This window comes from Orbicella faveolata, unplaced genomic scaffold, assembly GCF_042242905.1.
Source record: "Orbicella faveolata isolate gen_17 unplaced genomic scaffold, um_ofav_v1 contig_46, whole genome shotgun sequence".
NCBI lineage: Eukaryota > Metazoa > Cnidaria > Anthozoa > Scleractinia > Merulinidae > Orbicella > Orbicella faveolata.
Genome location: NW_028301576.1, coordinates 33,519,237 through 33,535,519, shown reverse-complemented (window position 1 = coordinate 33,535,519; position 16,283 = coordinate 33,519,237). Strand labels below are relative to the sequence as shown.

The following is a 16,283-nucleotide window of genomic DNA, read 5'->3' as shown; positions in this document are numbered from 1 at the left end:
ATTCTTTCAGTTGTTTAAAAACCAAACTGTAATCTTTATTTATTTATTTATGTAAGAGATAAATACCGAGAACGGAGGTATTAATCCATATACATCCCGAGGGCCGTAGGCCCTCGGGATGTATATGGATTAATACCGACGTTCGAGGTGACTTATTTTATGACTTATTTTATGACTTATTTTATGACTTATTTTATGATATTATTCATGAGGGATCATTATATAAAGCCCGTTTCCAACAGGACAATAGCTGTCTAATTAGAGGTATTTCGGCTCCGACCGTAAACTTTTGTTGTATTGTTGCCATTGTGCGGCTTTCTCAGAATGTCCTGACCATGCGATTTTCACGATTTCGCGACCCACTGTGACTTGTCAAGCGGTTTATTTGAATAACACAAGGCTGTTTTGATGTTTTGATGATTTGTTTTTCACTGTGTGATGTTCACAACAAACGGGTTAGTGTGTTTTGTACAGCGTCCATAACGTACGAAGAAAAACCTCTAGAGAAACGGCAAGGTCATTTTACGAAGAGTTAAACCAGCGACAGGAACATGGTTACTGTGACTCAAGCTTCCCAGCGGAACCGAATTCCAGATAAGTTGTTAGGAAACGTTTAAGAATGCTATGTTTTCAAGAATGAAACGCGCGTTGTTGTATTCAACTGAATAAGATAATCAAGCAGAAGAAATTTTTAACTGAGGCAATATGCAACTACAAATTCAACTGAGCTGAGCAAATCGCTTATGTCGATTCTGTATTTTCCTGAATTTTATATTTCCAAAATGAATTTAGAAACAGAAGAAGGCTTTTTAAATTTCAAAAGACTTTAAATTTTAGGAAAATTAAACCTAAGAAATTTTTGGACTGCCTATACGGTGAAATTGTCTTGTATTAGGTTGCTTTCAAAACTTGATCATTGGAAATGTAATTGTAAATATTCTAAGGCCACCGCGCCTCCTAGCGGCAATTAGGCGCCAAAAACACAAAAGCAAGCGCGCGCACGCACGCATGTAACTACAACTTTGAATGTGATTGGTCGATTTAAACTACAACTTTGAGTGTGATTGGCTTATTGAGCTGTTCGATAACAAACTGTCCAATAACAAACTGTCCGATAACAACTTGGCAAGTGAATTAGTGGAAAATAGGAGTTTTTAAACCAATCACAATCGAGGAAATTGTAATTTTTATGATTAATTTTTCTTATTTAGTCTCCAATGCCAGTTGTGAAGGGCCATAAAAAATTAATGGGTAATAATAATAATAATAATAATAGGTTGACAGAGACATGCAGTCTTGGTTTACCGTGTACTTCTTTGATATTGGACATCCATGTTATGATCAATTGACGCCTGTCAAAACAAGGTATCCGCTGACCAGTATCACATGACCATATCGCGGGCTCAAGTTTACAGCTTATCGAGGTCGCGTGTTTTTTTGAAGTTGACCGCTGACCAAGTGCTGGTTTTCGATTGGATTGCGGGCTCATCTCAGGTTAACTTGTTGAAAACAGGGCAGGATTGTTCGGAAGCCGGTTAACGCTAACCAAGGATTAAAAGTTAACCGAATTATAACTTTTTTTTCTATACAAATGTTTTTTGGCTGCTTTGTTTTGTGTATACAGTGATTATTAAAGCTCAAAACAGAAGGCCAAACAATATACAGAGAACCGCGCCGCAAAGCTACAAAACTGAAATCAAAATTCTACCTTTCTCCTGGGTTATTTGACTCTGAACAACGCGGCCCAGGAGCTACGCTTTTAGGCTGGCCTAAATCTATATATTATTTTCTTTACTCTCAAACTCTCAGATCGACTCTGTTTCCAGCAGAGTCCATAGAGGTTTCCACTGAAAAAAGTCTGTATTTCATGTTTTGATCTTTCTAACAAGAGATCAGGGGGCGCTTTCCATTCGATTAAATTTCGAAACAAAGAAAATTGGAACTGAAATTCTTGTCATTGGAACTTTCTGGAAACTAACACCGGAATTTTTCATCGACTAAAAAGTCCCCACTGTTTTGAATTTCCGGAAATTTCCAGTAGCACATGTAACCGCATTTTCTGCAACTATTATTTCCGCAAAAGAGGCCTAGAGACAACCTCGGGAGGCATAACCAAATTATAGGAAATTTTTTAGCGACAAATTTCAGATCCATTCGATATTTCTCGCGGAATTTTTGATTGAATGGTTCGCTTCTCAGAATAAAACAATTTACTACCGGATTTTTTTTTTTAGAAATTTTCCGGGATTGTTCCCGTTTCCAGATTTAGGAAGCCTGGGCTGTACTACGATGTTACCGAGTTCCCCCTCGGACCAGTACCACGTGATTGCTGTTTTGCCGTTCGTGTTTTTGTCCCAGCCGAGTATATACTTGCGGGCGAAGAAACAGCTGGAAATGTTAGGAACCATGTACATGTAAGTACTGGAATTGTCCTTCTAAACTTTTGCATTCATTACTTGCAGTCTAAGCGCATGATAAGCTACAACAACTTGTGAGTAGAATGTTTTTTTGTTTTCGCTGCGGAATTTCGTAAGACGTATGTGTGACTAGTGCAAGCTCGAATTACAAGCTGAACATAAACTCCGTAAAAACTAAAATCTTAAACTAAGACGTTCTGAGGTAAGATGGGTCTGTCATCTTACTATGAGATTTATATTCATCTTAAGTAAAGACATATCTCCTTCTTACTTTCATATGATAACGTCTTAAATTCAGAGTTCTGAGGTAAGACGAGATTTCTTCTTAAGATAAGACTCGAAACGTATCAACTTAGCCGAGATTTTTCAAATCTTAAGTTACGATTACCTTAAGTTAAGATTATCTTATACCAGAACTCTTTTTTAAAGACGTCTATCGACTTAATTTAAGATTTAAAACATCGTTAAGAAGATGTCCTTCATCTTATGTTAAGTTAAATTGTTTAACGTCTTAAATGCAAGCTCCCTAGAAAAGAACACATAGGAGATGAAAAGTTACCACAACAGGCATTTTGTGTTTCTGTTTAGTTTACCAAAAAGGTTAACAAGAGAATAAAATATTTTTATGTTGTTCAAAAAACGTGTCTTCTTAGTTTATCACCAATGGCTGTTGTGGTAAGGAGCTTGCATTTAAAGTGCACCTAACCCCCAAAATTTTTTTTCGCTAGAACGAATCTACTTATTATTTGAAATAGTTCTGCAAAAAAATTTTTGGATTCCGTTAAATCCTCGATTTTCTGTGCCACGACGAAATCTTGAAAATAGCTCCAAAACACCGCCATTTTGTTTCACGACCAAGTTTGAGGAGAATGGGTCCAGCGGCTCTTGTGACGTCTACCCAGGAAGGTTGGATATCTCATTTCCTCTCATCTCCTTCAGGATGGTGCAATACACATTCGAAAAGTGCGCAGAAACGCCTTCCAGAGGTGCTATCGGCTGTTGCAGCAATATTTCAGATTTAAAGAAAGGTATACTGTACAATTTACTGGCGATGATCGGCTAATGGTGCAATAAAGACGTAAACAATGGTTGATTTTGTCGAACCAAAACAAGCGAACTGAATCTGTGAGAACCATTGAAGAACTCTCACTGGAATTTGTTCTGCAGACTTTCGAACGCTGTTTTCATAAATTTTCTGCTTAAAGCTAACCAGCAATTTGTAGAAATACCACCGACAACCTATATCTTCCAATCCCGCAGTATTTATAACATAACCGGCAAAGTTGTGTGATCCGGTCATGATCGAGAAGTGTTATACTGATATGTAAATAGATCGCAACTGTACGCCGCTAACCAACACTTATTTCTCTTTCGATTTAGATGAAAGTCGAAGATTAATCCTCTAGAATTACATGATAACAAAATTGTTAGACTCACAGAGTTTTTCGAAGGTTTGGAAATCAGCAGTGTGGCAAAGATTCTGTGCAATAGCGTCGCAAATATGACCGCGTAACATTATCTGCAGACCGCTTAGGGAACACATCCTTTTTGCTTATCCGACGAATTTCACTGCAAATTTTGAGAACAATTTACATTGGTTATTTGGAGTTATGACTTAAAACGTGTGACAATGTGAAATCGGTAATTGTATGAAATGTTTCCTTCCGCCTTGCTTCCCGCAGCTTCAAAAATACAGGTCCAAACAATACGATTTTCAATCGATCGAAGCCAATGTTTTGGAGGTCATCAAGTCTCGAAAACTGCAACACGTATGTCGCTCTTATAAACATGAAGCATTCAACTGAAAGTAAAACACAAACTGGATTTAACAGAACCTTGACAAAATACATTCTCGGTAAGGACAAATGTAAAGGGGCTATAAACACGCGTGGGAATCTTATGTTTAGTTGACGAAATTACCATCCAAAGCAGTCCTTGAGTTTTCTTTCCTGCTGTTCGTTTGCCTGCTCCTCCACTTTGTATCTAGCTTTCCATTCCTAATATACAAGCAGCTTGTCCGCAAAGACGTCTTCCCTGTCGTCGCTTGAAATATTGCAAATTGCTCTCAAAGCTCTTAGCAGTGAGTTCACAGTTGTCGAACATGCTCGATCGAAGTTTATTTCGGAGCCTTCCGAATCGAAACTTAACTCTGACTCCAGTGACGAAAAAGAAATGATTCTGAGACAAAACTTGGACGTTTTAGTCCCAAAATACATCGGAACGATTAGTTTTGCATTCTATTTTCTCGAGCAAATACAGTGAGTTGCCTGAGGCACTATTGTGTTTGGTTCCTGGGTAGACGTCATCAGGTACCGCCGCCCCAGACTCCCTAAAACGTGGTCGTGAAACACTTAATCGCGACTTTGAAAGGGCATAGAAAATCGAGGATTCAACCAAATTAAAAAATTTCCTCGCCCAAATGCTTCAAATAAAGTCTAGATTTTTTTTTAGCAAAAAAAAAATTTTGGGGTTAGGTGCACTTTAACCTTTTTGGTAAACTAAACAGAAACACAAAATGACTGTGGTTATAACAGCTGTCAAAAGGTTTACATGTAACTCACTGCCAGCATGCCATAAATTTCTTAGTAAAAATTGAAATTTTATGTATACTAGAGTTTGAATCAGATCTTCACAAAGCTTACTCACTAACTTATACCAAACTTGCAAAATTCACTAAAATACCCTTAGGTGATGATTACAAACCAGAAAAAATGTCATTAAAATAAAGAGTGTTGACATTCGGCTATGCCAATCAAAGCTTACTCTAAAAAAGACAACATATATACTAGAGAGTTTGTTGAAGTCAAAATCTTCTTCATTGGCAACAGTTATGTTTTTGCACAAAGATGGGTAAGTGATCATTAACTGAAGGAGGTCTCTGAAAAAAAATGAGTCACCTTACGTACTATAAACAATTTACCAAGTAAAACTACATGTAAAAAAGGAAAAACATGAAACACTGAAGCCAAGTATAGAGATGCATTAGCCTCCAAATGCTGGAGAACACGTTTAATGAGGACTACTGAATTCCTCTGTAAAGCAAGTCATTGATAACTATCAATATGTAAGAGCTTCACATGGTGTACCTATAGACATTTCATTAAGTTTGTTTGCCACAAGGTATAACTCTACCAGTTTCCTCATAAACTACTCAATACTATATGCTTAGCTGTACCTATTGGTAAGTTTAGGCTTGATTAGGTTTTGGTTTGTATCTGGCAGATAAGGAGGTTTGACTACCAGTTACAGCCTGTAATTGCAGATAATCAATTATTTTTGATGTATATGACAGAGCTGTCATTAAGGGCCATAACCCATAACACCTTTTACAGCTGAGTATGCTTGATTTTCCCTTGATGCTACGGATGAATAGGCCTGTTGTTGATATAACTAACTCACAAAATGACAAGTTTGCTACAGGTGTGGAGAACAATGCTACAGGTGACTTAAAACTTAATGACAGCCCATGCATTTGCTATTAACATCAGAAGAAGAAACAAAAGTATAGATAGTCTTTGTATAAGTTGGAAAACACATTGTTTACACATTTTGACTGGTTCTTACTTATGATCAATTGGTGGACAGGCACTTACTATAGATAAAATCATTGACATTTGGTTGTTGTTGTTTTTTTTTTTTGTTGCTGTTATTATATAAAACAGATAGATTCCATGTTGTCATGCCTCTGTTTAGCAATTGAAATGCATGGGACAGAACCTCGATATATCGAAATCCTGACGTTATAATGAACACAATCGAGAAGCCCAAACTAATGTGCCACGGTATAACCGTTTAATGAAGAAATGTAAACATGTGTCAAAGAAAAGGGAAGGGCAATCTCATTGGGAGAATTTTTTATGTAAGCGTTGTGGTCATCTTGATTAGCAATTTTGGTAATAAAGTAAAGTAGTTTTATGTTGTTTTTAAACGTTTTTGAGGGTTCACTGTATTTGGATGCCTGTCATAGGCTGGAAAGTATTCAAAAATCATTTGCAGAAGTGCATTGTTATTCCAAGCAATTTTGCTTATATTTATCATTTTTTATTGTGAGACGGATGAAGTATGCAGTCAGGATTTAAGTGGCATAAGAACATACGGTAAACATTGGTGGTCTAATTTTAGCGTAAGACTAGCTGTAAGGGCATCCGGTTTTTGTTGGAAACATGTCTGTGTTTGTAGCCTATCGTAAGATGTGCTCCCGCTTAATTAAGATGCTATCATCTTCATAACCTTCTCAGCGTCTTAAAATAAAGTTAAGATAAAATATCATGTAAATCTAATACCTGTTTTCTCAATTCAAGAAAGAAATGTCTTGGATAAGAGTGACAAAATCTTAGGCAAAGTATATACATCTTACAGTAAGACATGTCCACTGTCTAAAATTAAGACCTTCACTCCTAACGTTTTAGTAAAACACTCAGCCTTAAATTAAGATGCTTAGAAATGGAATCATTTAATTTAAGATAAATTTGTCTTAATTAAGAAAAATAAAATCTTATGATAAGATGAATCCATCTCATCTTAGGAGTACCTTTATTTTACTCAAGAAGACTTAAATCTTAGTGTAAGATTTTAGTTTTTACGGAGAATGACGTAGTGCTGGGCAGTGTGAACTTTTTTCAGCCATAAAGTTAAGCTCAAGTTCAAAACACCGAGAAGCGAGTCTGCTCTGACTCATTCTTGGAATGTTTTTTTTTCTCCGTTTAGATTTGATTGCCTTTTATTTTGACAAGTCATTCTAAGCTGTTCTCTTTCTTGATGTTATTATTTATTATCATGGATAAACAGATAGAGTAAGGAGTAATCTAGTGTCAACAATTAGTTCTCAAAGTGCTAGAGGATTTGATGTTAACCCTTTTCTTTGCGTTTGACAAAGGAGAATGCATACTATTTTGATCATTTTTCCCGCAGGATTTATGATGTCCCGCAGTTATCGATTGCGATGCCATATGATTTCAGAGTTTGTACGCCATCTTGGACTGGCTGGCTGGCTGGCAGGCTGCATAGTACAAATGGCCTCAATCTCAAGTGAATTGTTTTTGGCCGCCGTGAACTGGTAGGTAATAACAATGGCATGTTGTGGGCCAAATCTTTAAACTTCAAAGGTCTTGTTTTCATTCGTAACACGGAGAAATTACTGCTTTGAGATTTAAAATGGTAACGAAAAATACAAATCAATGTTTAGGTGGCCTCAGAATTGAAGATGAACAAGTACAGAGTCCTTAAACCATGACGATTGGTTGTACGCTTTCAGGTAAGTTTTGAATATCAATGGAGGATTTGAAGCAGTTTCCCAGACTTTAGAAAACAAAAATAGTAATGTACAGTATTACTTCGAAGTTGAATTCAACTTTTGGAACGATTGGTAATGCCACAGCCGATAAAATGACTGTAAAAGTCGGAGAAGTTGTCGGCAAAAACTCAAGCTTTCACTTTAGGGTGAAGAATTAATTTGAACATGCTGCCATGCAGCAAAGCACGTCTGCAAAAATTTTGAACATTGTTTTGCCTTTACATTGTCTTTCACATAGGTTTCTTCACCTTGGTGTGAATAAAAATTTATTGTTACTGAACTTCCTTTTGCATTTCTTTTCATTTGGTTCCGTTTGTTTAGGAATTTAGGTTTTAAAAGTGAACAGAAACTTGCACGCTGGATTTCTGCATCTTTAGTTTATGGCGACCTCCACGTGGTTTGTTTGTTTAGTTTATCTGGTCTTGTTCAAATATATTTTTTGGAGTCTTATTCAGCTACTATAGAACTGCAGAGAAAAGAATTTAGTGGCCACTAATTTAACACCTGAAATACAATTGAACTCAAAATAATTGGCTTGTTTTTGTCATGTTTTTGATTTGCGACTTTCATCTTTCTTTTGCTGTGCTGTAATATTTTGTCGCGCGGTGAAGAAATTATTTCACTCGTTGTTTTCAAATTGGATTTGCTTGAGTCTTTCGCTTTTATTTTCTGTTGTTTTCTGAAATGTTGGCCGTTGTATGTAATACAAGAATGGAAATTTTTCATTTTGTCCTCCGAAGTCAATAATTAACTCATTTCCCCTATTCAATTTTCTCGGCTTCTGTTGGGCATTTTGTCGCAGGGCGTAGAAGTCATATAATTTCTTGTTTTCTTATCAGTTTTACACATCAGGTTGAGATCTTTTTGGTGATATTTTTTTAATATTTTGGCCTTTCATTTATTCAACTTTAAATAAGTGATGTCGACTTGAAACTTGATCTTGTGTGTGTGCAAATTTGCCATACCAGTTTATGAAAAGTGTGCCAAACACCTTATTTATCATGATTTTGTGTAAGAATTACAATTGTGTCCTTTTTGTGTAGAAGTGAACACTGTTAGTCAAAATATGTGTTCATCTTGAAAATCAACAAAAATAAATTGGGCTTCAAGAGTAATATTTATTCCGAAAATTTATGTAGCTGGGTGATAGATTCCATGCAACTATTAGATGTATTCTGAAATTATTGCAATAATTGTTTAAAAGGAGGTTTGTTTCCTGGAGATGTCAATGGAGACTCAACCTGGGGTTGCCTAAGTGAAAGACTTGCAAATTTACATGTAAGCCTTAAATTCCGTATGATGTTCGTGACACCAGCAGTGGTGATTGTTATTTTAAGTCTGTTTCACATCAGCTCTATAAAACTGCAGATTTGCACTTGCAAATTCGCATGGCTGGAATTGAGTCCAGAACATTGTGTTCAGAGTATGGTGGATGATACTTTTTTTTTTCAATTTGCTTACATTACAGCACTTGCAAAAAAAAAAAGAATGCTACTTACAATGCAACACTTACATTACAACAGTTACATTATTCTGCTTACAATAAGGTGCTTAGACTAATTATACTAGAAGTATACAATATTTACATTAAAAAGGTTTTTTTTTGTTATTACACTACACCGTGACGCATACAGACATGCAGATGCCCAATTAACTCCCTTACAAGTTTAAATAACAAACTACACAGTAGAAAAATGATTTAATGTAACAATTATCCTGTGGACATCCATTACTTCCCTTGAATTAAACGTTTATAAATTGTAAATCATAACAGAAGCTCCCATCTTTTATACTACCTAAACAGGTAGATCGGGAATTGAAAGATATACGTGTGACAGTTGATTTTGGCGCTAAACGTCAACGACTTAGGTCATGTGGCTTTGTTTTTCAAACCAAAAACACGAACTCACGTGGTCACATTCCTAAGAGCGCGATAGAGCGAGTCAGAGAATGGCGTTCTCCGTAAACAGCAAAGGGCGAAGTTACTACCAAGGAAAATCAATCGATGAAAGTTTGAGAGGAAGTGTTATCGACTCCATTATGGCAGAAGGTGGAGATCCAGCCTCAGGGTTCTTTCCAGGAAAGTTTTCTGATGTTGCTAACCGCTTCAGAGTGTCAACTCAATTTGTTTCAAAGTTATGGCAAAATTTGTGCGCTACGGGTGACCATTTGCCTTCAAAGAAACTATCAGGTAATCCGTCACACCTCAAGCCTGAGGACAAAGAACTGATGGAATTTCTCAAACAGGAGAAGTCTTCCCTTCCCTATAAATTGGTTAAAGATGTTCTTGAAAACTACAGTACTTTAGATGGCGGAACGTCCTTGACAGCAATCGGAAATGTTATCAGGAATAAGCTGCCAGAAGGACCTTACACTAGAAAACGACTGACGAAGGCATCTGCGGAAAAATTTACCCCTGTGAACACAGTTTACTGTCAACAGTTTCTAAATACTTTGAGTGCTTTGCCACCAGAAAAACTTGAATTTTTCGATGAGGCTGGCGTTCATAGTGGGACAGGAAACCCCGCTTATGGAAATTCTCTTGAAGGGGAAATAGCGGTTGAAATAATTTCTGGAAATAAAAAAGGAGTAAATGTAATGCTTAGCTTATTGTGTGTACTGGAAGGAGTACTGTATGCAAACACTGTGGAGGGTGTGTCGGATTCTACAAATTTTCTCAGTTTCTTCGCTGAAGCTGGCCAAGCCACAACCGCACTCGGTAATCCAGCAATTGAATTTGGTGATTATATCATTCTTGACAATTGTGCCACACATCGTTTCGAGACTGGGGACATTTTGCAAAGATGGCTATTGCACATGGGAGCACAAATCATTTACACTCCATCCCTTTCACCAGAATTCAACGTCGCAGAATTCGTTTTCAATAAATTGAAAACTGTTTTAAAGAAGGAGGAATTTCGATGCCTATTGCGTGAAAACTTTTATGTTGCAATCTTTGAGGCGTTGGAACTCATAACTACTGAGGACATGTTTGGTTTTTATCGTTTTATCTTGTAGCTATGTCAGTTAAATTTTATTCGCTGTGTACTGAATCGAATTACCTTGTTAACTAAAGAACCTGTTGATCTGATATAAAAACAACACAAGTTTTTATTCATTTGTCTGATGAAAGTTTCAGTTTACATTTACTATTATTGCAGCAAGCATGTCGCGTAAAGTAACATTTGTACAAAACTGTAGAACTTCAACAATGGTTAATGTAAGTTACAATTTATGTTTCTTGAACAATATTAAAACTTTCAATGTTTTGTTCTAGTCCATTTGTAACTGAGAATCGCTGAAGTGGCAGCGCGTGCATGTTTGTTTACTTTCAGTATTCCGTTATCTTTGTCGGCTCTAGACCTTATAAACAGAAAAATACAACATGAAATTACTCTTTTCCAAGGAAAAAATGTTTATCTTTCTTAGTATCGGAATTTTAAACGCATTAACTTAAAAATTTCAAGAGCAGTAAAATATGTACTCTTTAAAAGCACAACATGGTTCAAGCAGGTAATTGACAGCCTGACAGTTTGTCTCCTGCTGAATCGCACCGTATTTTGAAACGAAGACTATTTAATTTGAGCTTAGTTTGGACAAATTTAGTAGTGCATTTGCAGCATCGTTAAGTTCAGTTCGCTCATTGTCATCATTTCCTTCACTCGTGGAAAGTGTCGCTCGGGTGATAGTCGCGCTGGGTTTAGTTTGCGTACCACGCAAGTACAAGTTGCTTTCCTTCAGTGCAGGGGCCAGTTGTTCCTCTTCCTCTTCGACTGTTAATGGTTGGAGTTCTGTGCCAGTTGAATAAGATTCGCTAAAAGTAAAGCTAAGCGGCGAGTCTACGGGTTTATATTGCAGAGGTTCAGGGGTTTCTGAAGGCCATTTAATGCCTTTTAATTCCCATAAAGTTCGCACGGGATTTCCTTGGTGTGGCACTTGGTAGCTTTCTAGCACTATCTTCTTGTCATATTCCGTCAGTGCCTCAAGTAAGCTGACCCCAACTGGGGGAATTTTTCCTTTAAAATGCGATTCAAGTTTCTTTAAATCCATGTTAACCTGACGCCAGTTTTCAAACCCTTGAGTATTTAGGTAGCATGGCTTGCACTCGTTAATCAATTGCGATCGCATAAGACTTGAGAATGAGTTTGATGTTTGATTCTTTAGTGCTATCTTCATTGACAAAGTGTTTTGCAGTTTCTCAAGACCTTTCTTTGCATTGTTCAGTTCGTTAACTGTGCGAGAAACATCTTTTTCATCTTTGTGTTTGCTTAAGTCACCACAAAATTCTGCTGATTGGCAAGGGTGAGCTTTGTACGGGCAGTTGACGCGATTGTGCCTTTCACGCCGATGACAGTTGGTACAAGAAGGTTTCGAATAATCGATCCCCGCATGTTTGCCGTATCTAGCCATCAATCGCTGTACTTCCTCTTCTTTTTCCGCCACCTTTTTCCTCTCTTTTTTTACTTCTTCTTGTTTATCTGGTATGAGGAGATCCAAGGGGGACATATAATGATTTGATCGTGGCCCACGATTTAGCGCGCTGTTTTCTGGCAAATCGCCTGTACTAACTCGGCGCTGTTGTTTTCGAGGTGGAGATAGATAGGTTTTGCTCGTTCCAACGTCAGGAATCAGATCATCTTCAGAAGAGGTGTTGGGTAGAGATTTCGGAGTAGACGAAAGAAGCAGATGTTTTGAGCAGCCAAATTTGAGTTTTCTCTTTGAATCTCTGTCTGTTTCACTTCCCTCTCTCATCTGCTGACGCTTCGCGGAAATTAACTCAGGTGTTGATTTAGGTTGCCACATGATTTTTATCTTTAAACGGCGAAATGTGGTTCCTTGCACTTTGGAAGCACAACGCCAAGCATCGTGGAAGGAGTCGTTCGGGCGTATGGTTACCAACGTGTTCTCATCATCCGTGTACAGTACTTGTAGTTCCATGTCAGGTATAAACTGTAAACTCTCAATTTTACCTCTAATTACTTGCATGAGATCTTCAAAATTCTGTATTATTCTTTCGGTGAAGATGACTTCACACCTGTCGACTCCTTCTGGGATGCTATAAAAAACTTTTAGCTGCAACATACTTCTGACCAGAGAAGGAAGAAAAGCAAAAAGGGCAACTATTGCGAATAATCGTAGAGTTCTGGAATGTGGTCACGTGAGTTCATGTTTTTGGTTTGAAAAACAAAGCCACATGACCTAAGTCGTTGACGTTTAGCGCCAAAATCAACTGTCACGCGTATCTTTTAATTCGCGGTCTACCTGTTTCGGTAGTAATCAAAGGCTCCCTGAGCCAGCTCGTTGATGAATAGGCCAATTTGAAGTTGACTTTTGCCTCTGTAACAGAATGAGTGTTTGTGCAAAATTATTCATTTGAAAATGTATGTCACCCGTACGTTCATTCTCATGAACATCAAGTCATTTTTATGTGAAACGTTTTGCACGAGCGCTCGTTCTGAAAAAGAGGCAAGCGGCAACTCAGAAGTGGAAGTAAAGTCAGCGTATGAGCCAAGTGGCCCATCAGGCCAGCGATTATCCCGGTTTCTGTAGCATGAAGCGACTAGGAATATTTCTACAAACCCCTGGATGGGATGCTTAGTAGTCCATCGCAGGGTTGCCCTCCAACACGAAATTTTACCAGTACCTATTTATACACCTGAGTGGATCAGAGAGAGGTACTGTGAGAGTTAAGTGTCTCGCCCAAGAACACAATGTTCCCAGCCAGGGCTCGAACCCAGACTGCTTGAAATAGCAATGAAATACAAAAATAAAAAAACAGGCAGTTTACACAGACTGCTTATAACTTTTAAAATGGATAATAAATTAATTTTGATTGGAACTGGAACATTGTTATTATATTAACTTGTACATGATGAAGAGTCAAAGAATAGCAACAGTCTGTTTCAAAATGAAATCATCAAATGAGTGCTCACCATATTCATAAGTCAGTCCAAAACTGATACCTAGTCACTGAAGTTGGTTATAATATATGTATAATATTAGTGATGCGGCAGTGCATTTTGAGTCAAGGTAAGTAGGTTATGGTCCTTGTTCAGTAAACATTATGAAACAGCTGTAAAACAATTATTCAAAAATTATAATACATGATTTTCACATTTATTTTACACAATCGACTTGAGAATGCCAAGGCTGCCAAGAGTATTTTGCCCAATTTCACTTAAGTGGGATGTAGATATTGGCAAAATCTTGTTTACTTTTAGTTATGTCAAACATAAACAATGTGATTTTAGCTTGCTTTTAAATGGGAAATCTATAGAAAGAAAAGTATTTCCTTCAATATTATAAGAATCATTTCAGACAGCTTTGTTGCAATCTTGAACCCCAAGGAAAGGGGATGTTTTTGTTTACAATTTATAACTTTTTTTTTTACTATATAACTATGTCCATGGGGAGGGGGAAGGAAGTAACAAACTTTTATACAAGGAGGCTCTGCCCCAAGGTCAAAACCCTATCCACTTTACATAGTGTTTTTGACAGGAAAGGCTTCTCTTTCATATACATATAGCTTCTAGCTTGAAACTCCTTTCACAAACCTAATGTGGCCCCACTACATCTTATTTCTTGGATAAATAATCAATTAATCTTTAAATCCCTGTCCTGTTAAGCCTTACAATACCTCTAGCCTGAAAAAAGTGCGCCTTTAGTCAACTATAGGGAGAAGCCCCAGCTTGGTGCAATCAATAAATAAGGGTACTACATATTGTAGTGTTGCAAGTAAAATAACAGTAGTCTTTTCTCTTGTAAACAAAAGTCATGGTATTTTATTCCTATATATCTTGGTAATTGTTTGTGCTAATCTCACTAGCAATGCAGTAATATTCAAAAGGATTGCAGATATGTCTCTTCTAATAGATTTTTGCAATGATTACAGAACATACTTAAGTTTGCAAGTATCAAGCATTCTCTTCTCCATAATTATTTCAAGTTTTGACTTCAATTTGTTTAAATCTCTCATTTCTAGGAGTAAAAGAAAAAACTCTACATCACCAACCACCATGCATCCGGCTTATGTTTGACACAATTGGACAGCATATCTTTCTCGCAAAAAGTACATGTAGATCTGCAGTCTCTTGGACTTAATTTGTTCATCCATGATTACTAAAATATTTGTTCCATCAAACATGTCGGTTGAATTGCATACTATCTGTGAAGAAATTTTCACTCTGGTTGAACTGCATGGAATACAAAAGAAATGTAGTCTGAACGACAACAAATGTACAAGATGAGGCAATTCGAATTTCTTACTTGAAATATTTTAAAATAAGCTTACAAATATTTTCGAACTTCTGTCGGTTACTAACACAGACTGAATTTCAATGTGTGTATACAAAATAAGACAATAAAGAAACAATGAAACCAAAACTTAACAAGAAATTATAATTGGAATTAAGCTTACCTTGGACTCCACAAGGAGAGACAGCGAGAGGAAACCATCAAATTCTCTTGCCAAGAAAAAAAGCTACGAGCTTAATTTTGCCTATCCATATGCTAAGTTGCGGCTGGAAGTTGACACAATCCCACTTTCCAGCTTTGTCTTCCCGGGTTTCTTGTATTAATTCTTTGACCTCGTCGACTGTGCTGTTGTGACCGACACATCACCTCAGTCATAAATATCTCTACCAGCTTTCACCTACGTGTGAGGAAAAGCCGATAGGCAAAAAACTACATACTTATGAAAGGAAAACAAATGAAACAAAAATGGCTGACTTCAGTGCTTGAAAAACTCGTATCCAGACTCTCCATTTTTCGGGCAAAAGTGTACGCCTTTCTGATCTCCCTCAAAAACCTTCCTGAATATGAGTAAACACTCTTGGACAAAAACAATACTTAGTAGGGGAGGTAGGGAAAAATTGTTTAATACAAGTTTAATGAATAAATCAATCAGAATCGAGTGAGTGAGTGCCATTCGAGTGCCTCCTAAGCTCATGGATGTTATATCATCCATGAGCAAAAATCATGAAGTTTTCGCTTCTTTGTAGCAATTATTTTTTCAACTTCTTGTTTAGCTTTGACCTTGTGCAGAAATAGTCTAAAGTTTGGAGAGATCTTGTTTTTTTCTACTCTCCCAAATAGTTATCTTACCAGGAATTATCAAATAATTTAGTACATCTGTCCTACGAAGAAGGCCAATTATGATATCCTGGTGGGGGTACACATGAAAAAAGTGACTTTTTCAGGTAACTGTAATTCCGAAAGCTTACTTCAAAACCCTATAAAACTTATACCACAAGAAAGCTTATGATTTATAGATTCTGAAAATGGTCACAACTTTAACTTAATGGAATTGTAACCTGACACTAGCCTAAAATTCTTAACACATGCTGTGCATGACCAATCTGTAGTTGAGAAAAGATGTCTGGCTGCAGATTGCATGGAATTATATTATTTTAGTATCAATCTAGAGCACAGATATCACCCTCTTAAATGAGCATAGAACTTTTTGGGACAATAAAAACATTTTCCCCAGTGCCCCTCTGAAAATCACCAATATATTTAAGGTTGCTTTATTTACAATAACTTGCCTTCAATTCAACATATGCAGAATCTCAATG

At 37.0% G+C, this 16,283-nt stretch overlaps 1 protein-coding gene across 2 annotated transcripts in view; it reads left to right on the top strand.

Moving 5' to 3' along the window:
- The first annotated feature begins 2,092 nt into the window (after positions 1 to 2,092).
- Positions 2,093 to 16,283, top strand: part of LOC149099887 (uncharacterized) — a 36,405-nt gene continuing 22,214 nt past the window's right edge. Inside the window, exons 1-3 of one of the 2 annotated variants that reach the window (XM_089278370.1) lie at positions 2,093 to 2,414; positions 7,329 to 7,473; positions 7,603 to 16,283. The exon at positions 7,603 to 16,283 is cut by the window's right edge and continues 22,214 nt beyond it. In XM_089278370.1, coding sequence (XP_089134496.1) covers positions 9,661 to 10,728 — 1,068 coding nt within the window. In that variant the 5' untranslated portion in view covers positions 2,093 to 2,414; positions 7,329 to 7,473; positions 7,603 to 9,660 and the 3' untranslated portion in view covers positions 10,729 to 16,283. Of the gene's footprint in view, positions 2,415 to 7,328 lie in introns of both variants that reach the window. The other variant, XM_089278369.1, reaches the window with a different exon arrangement.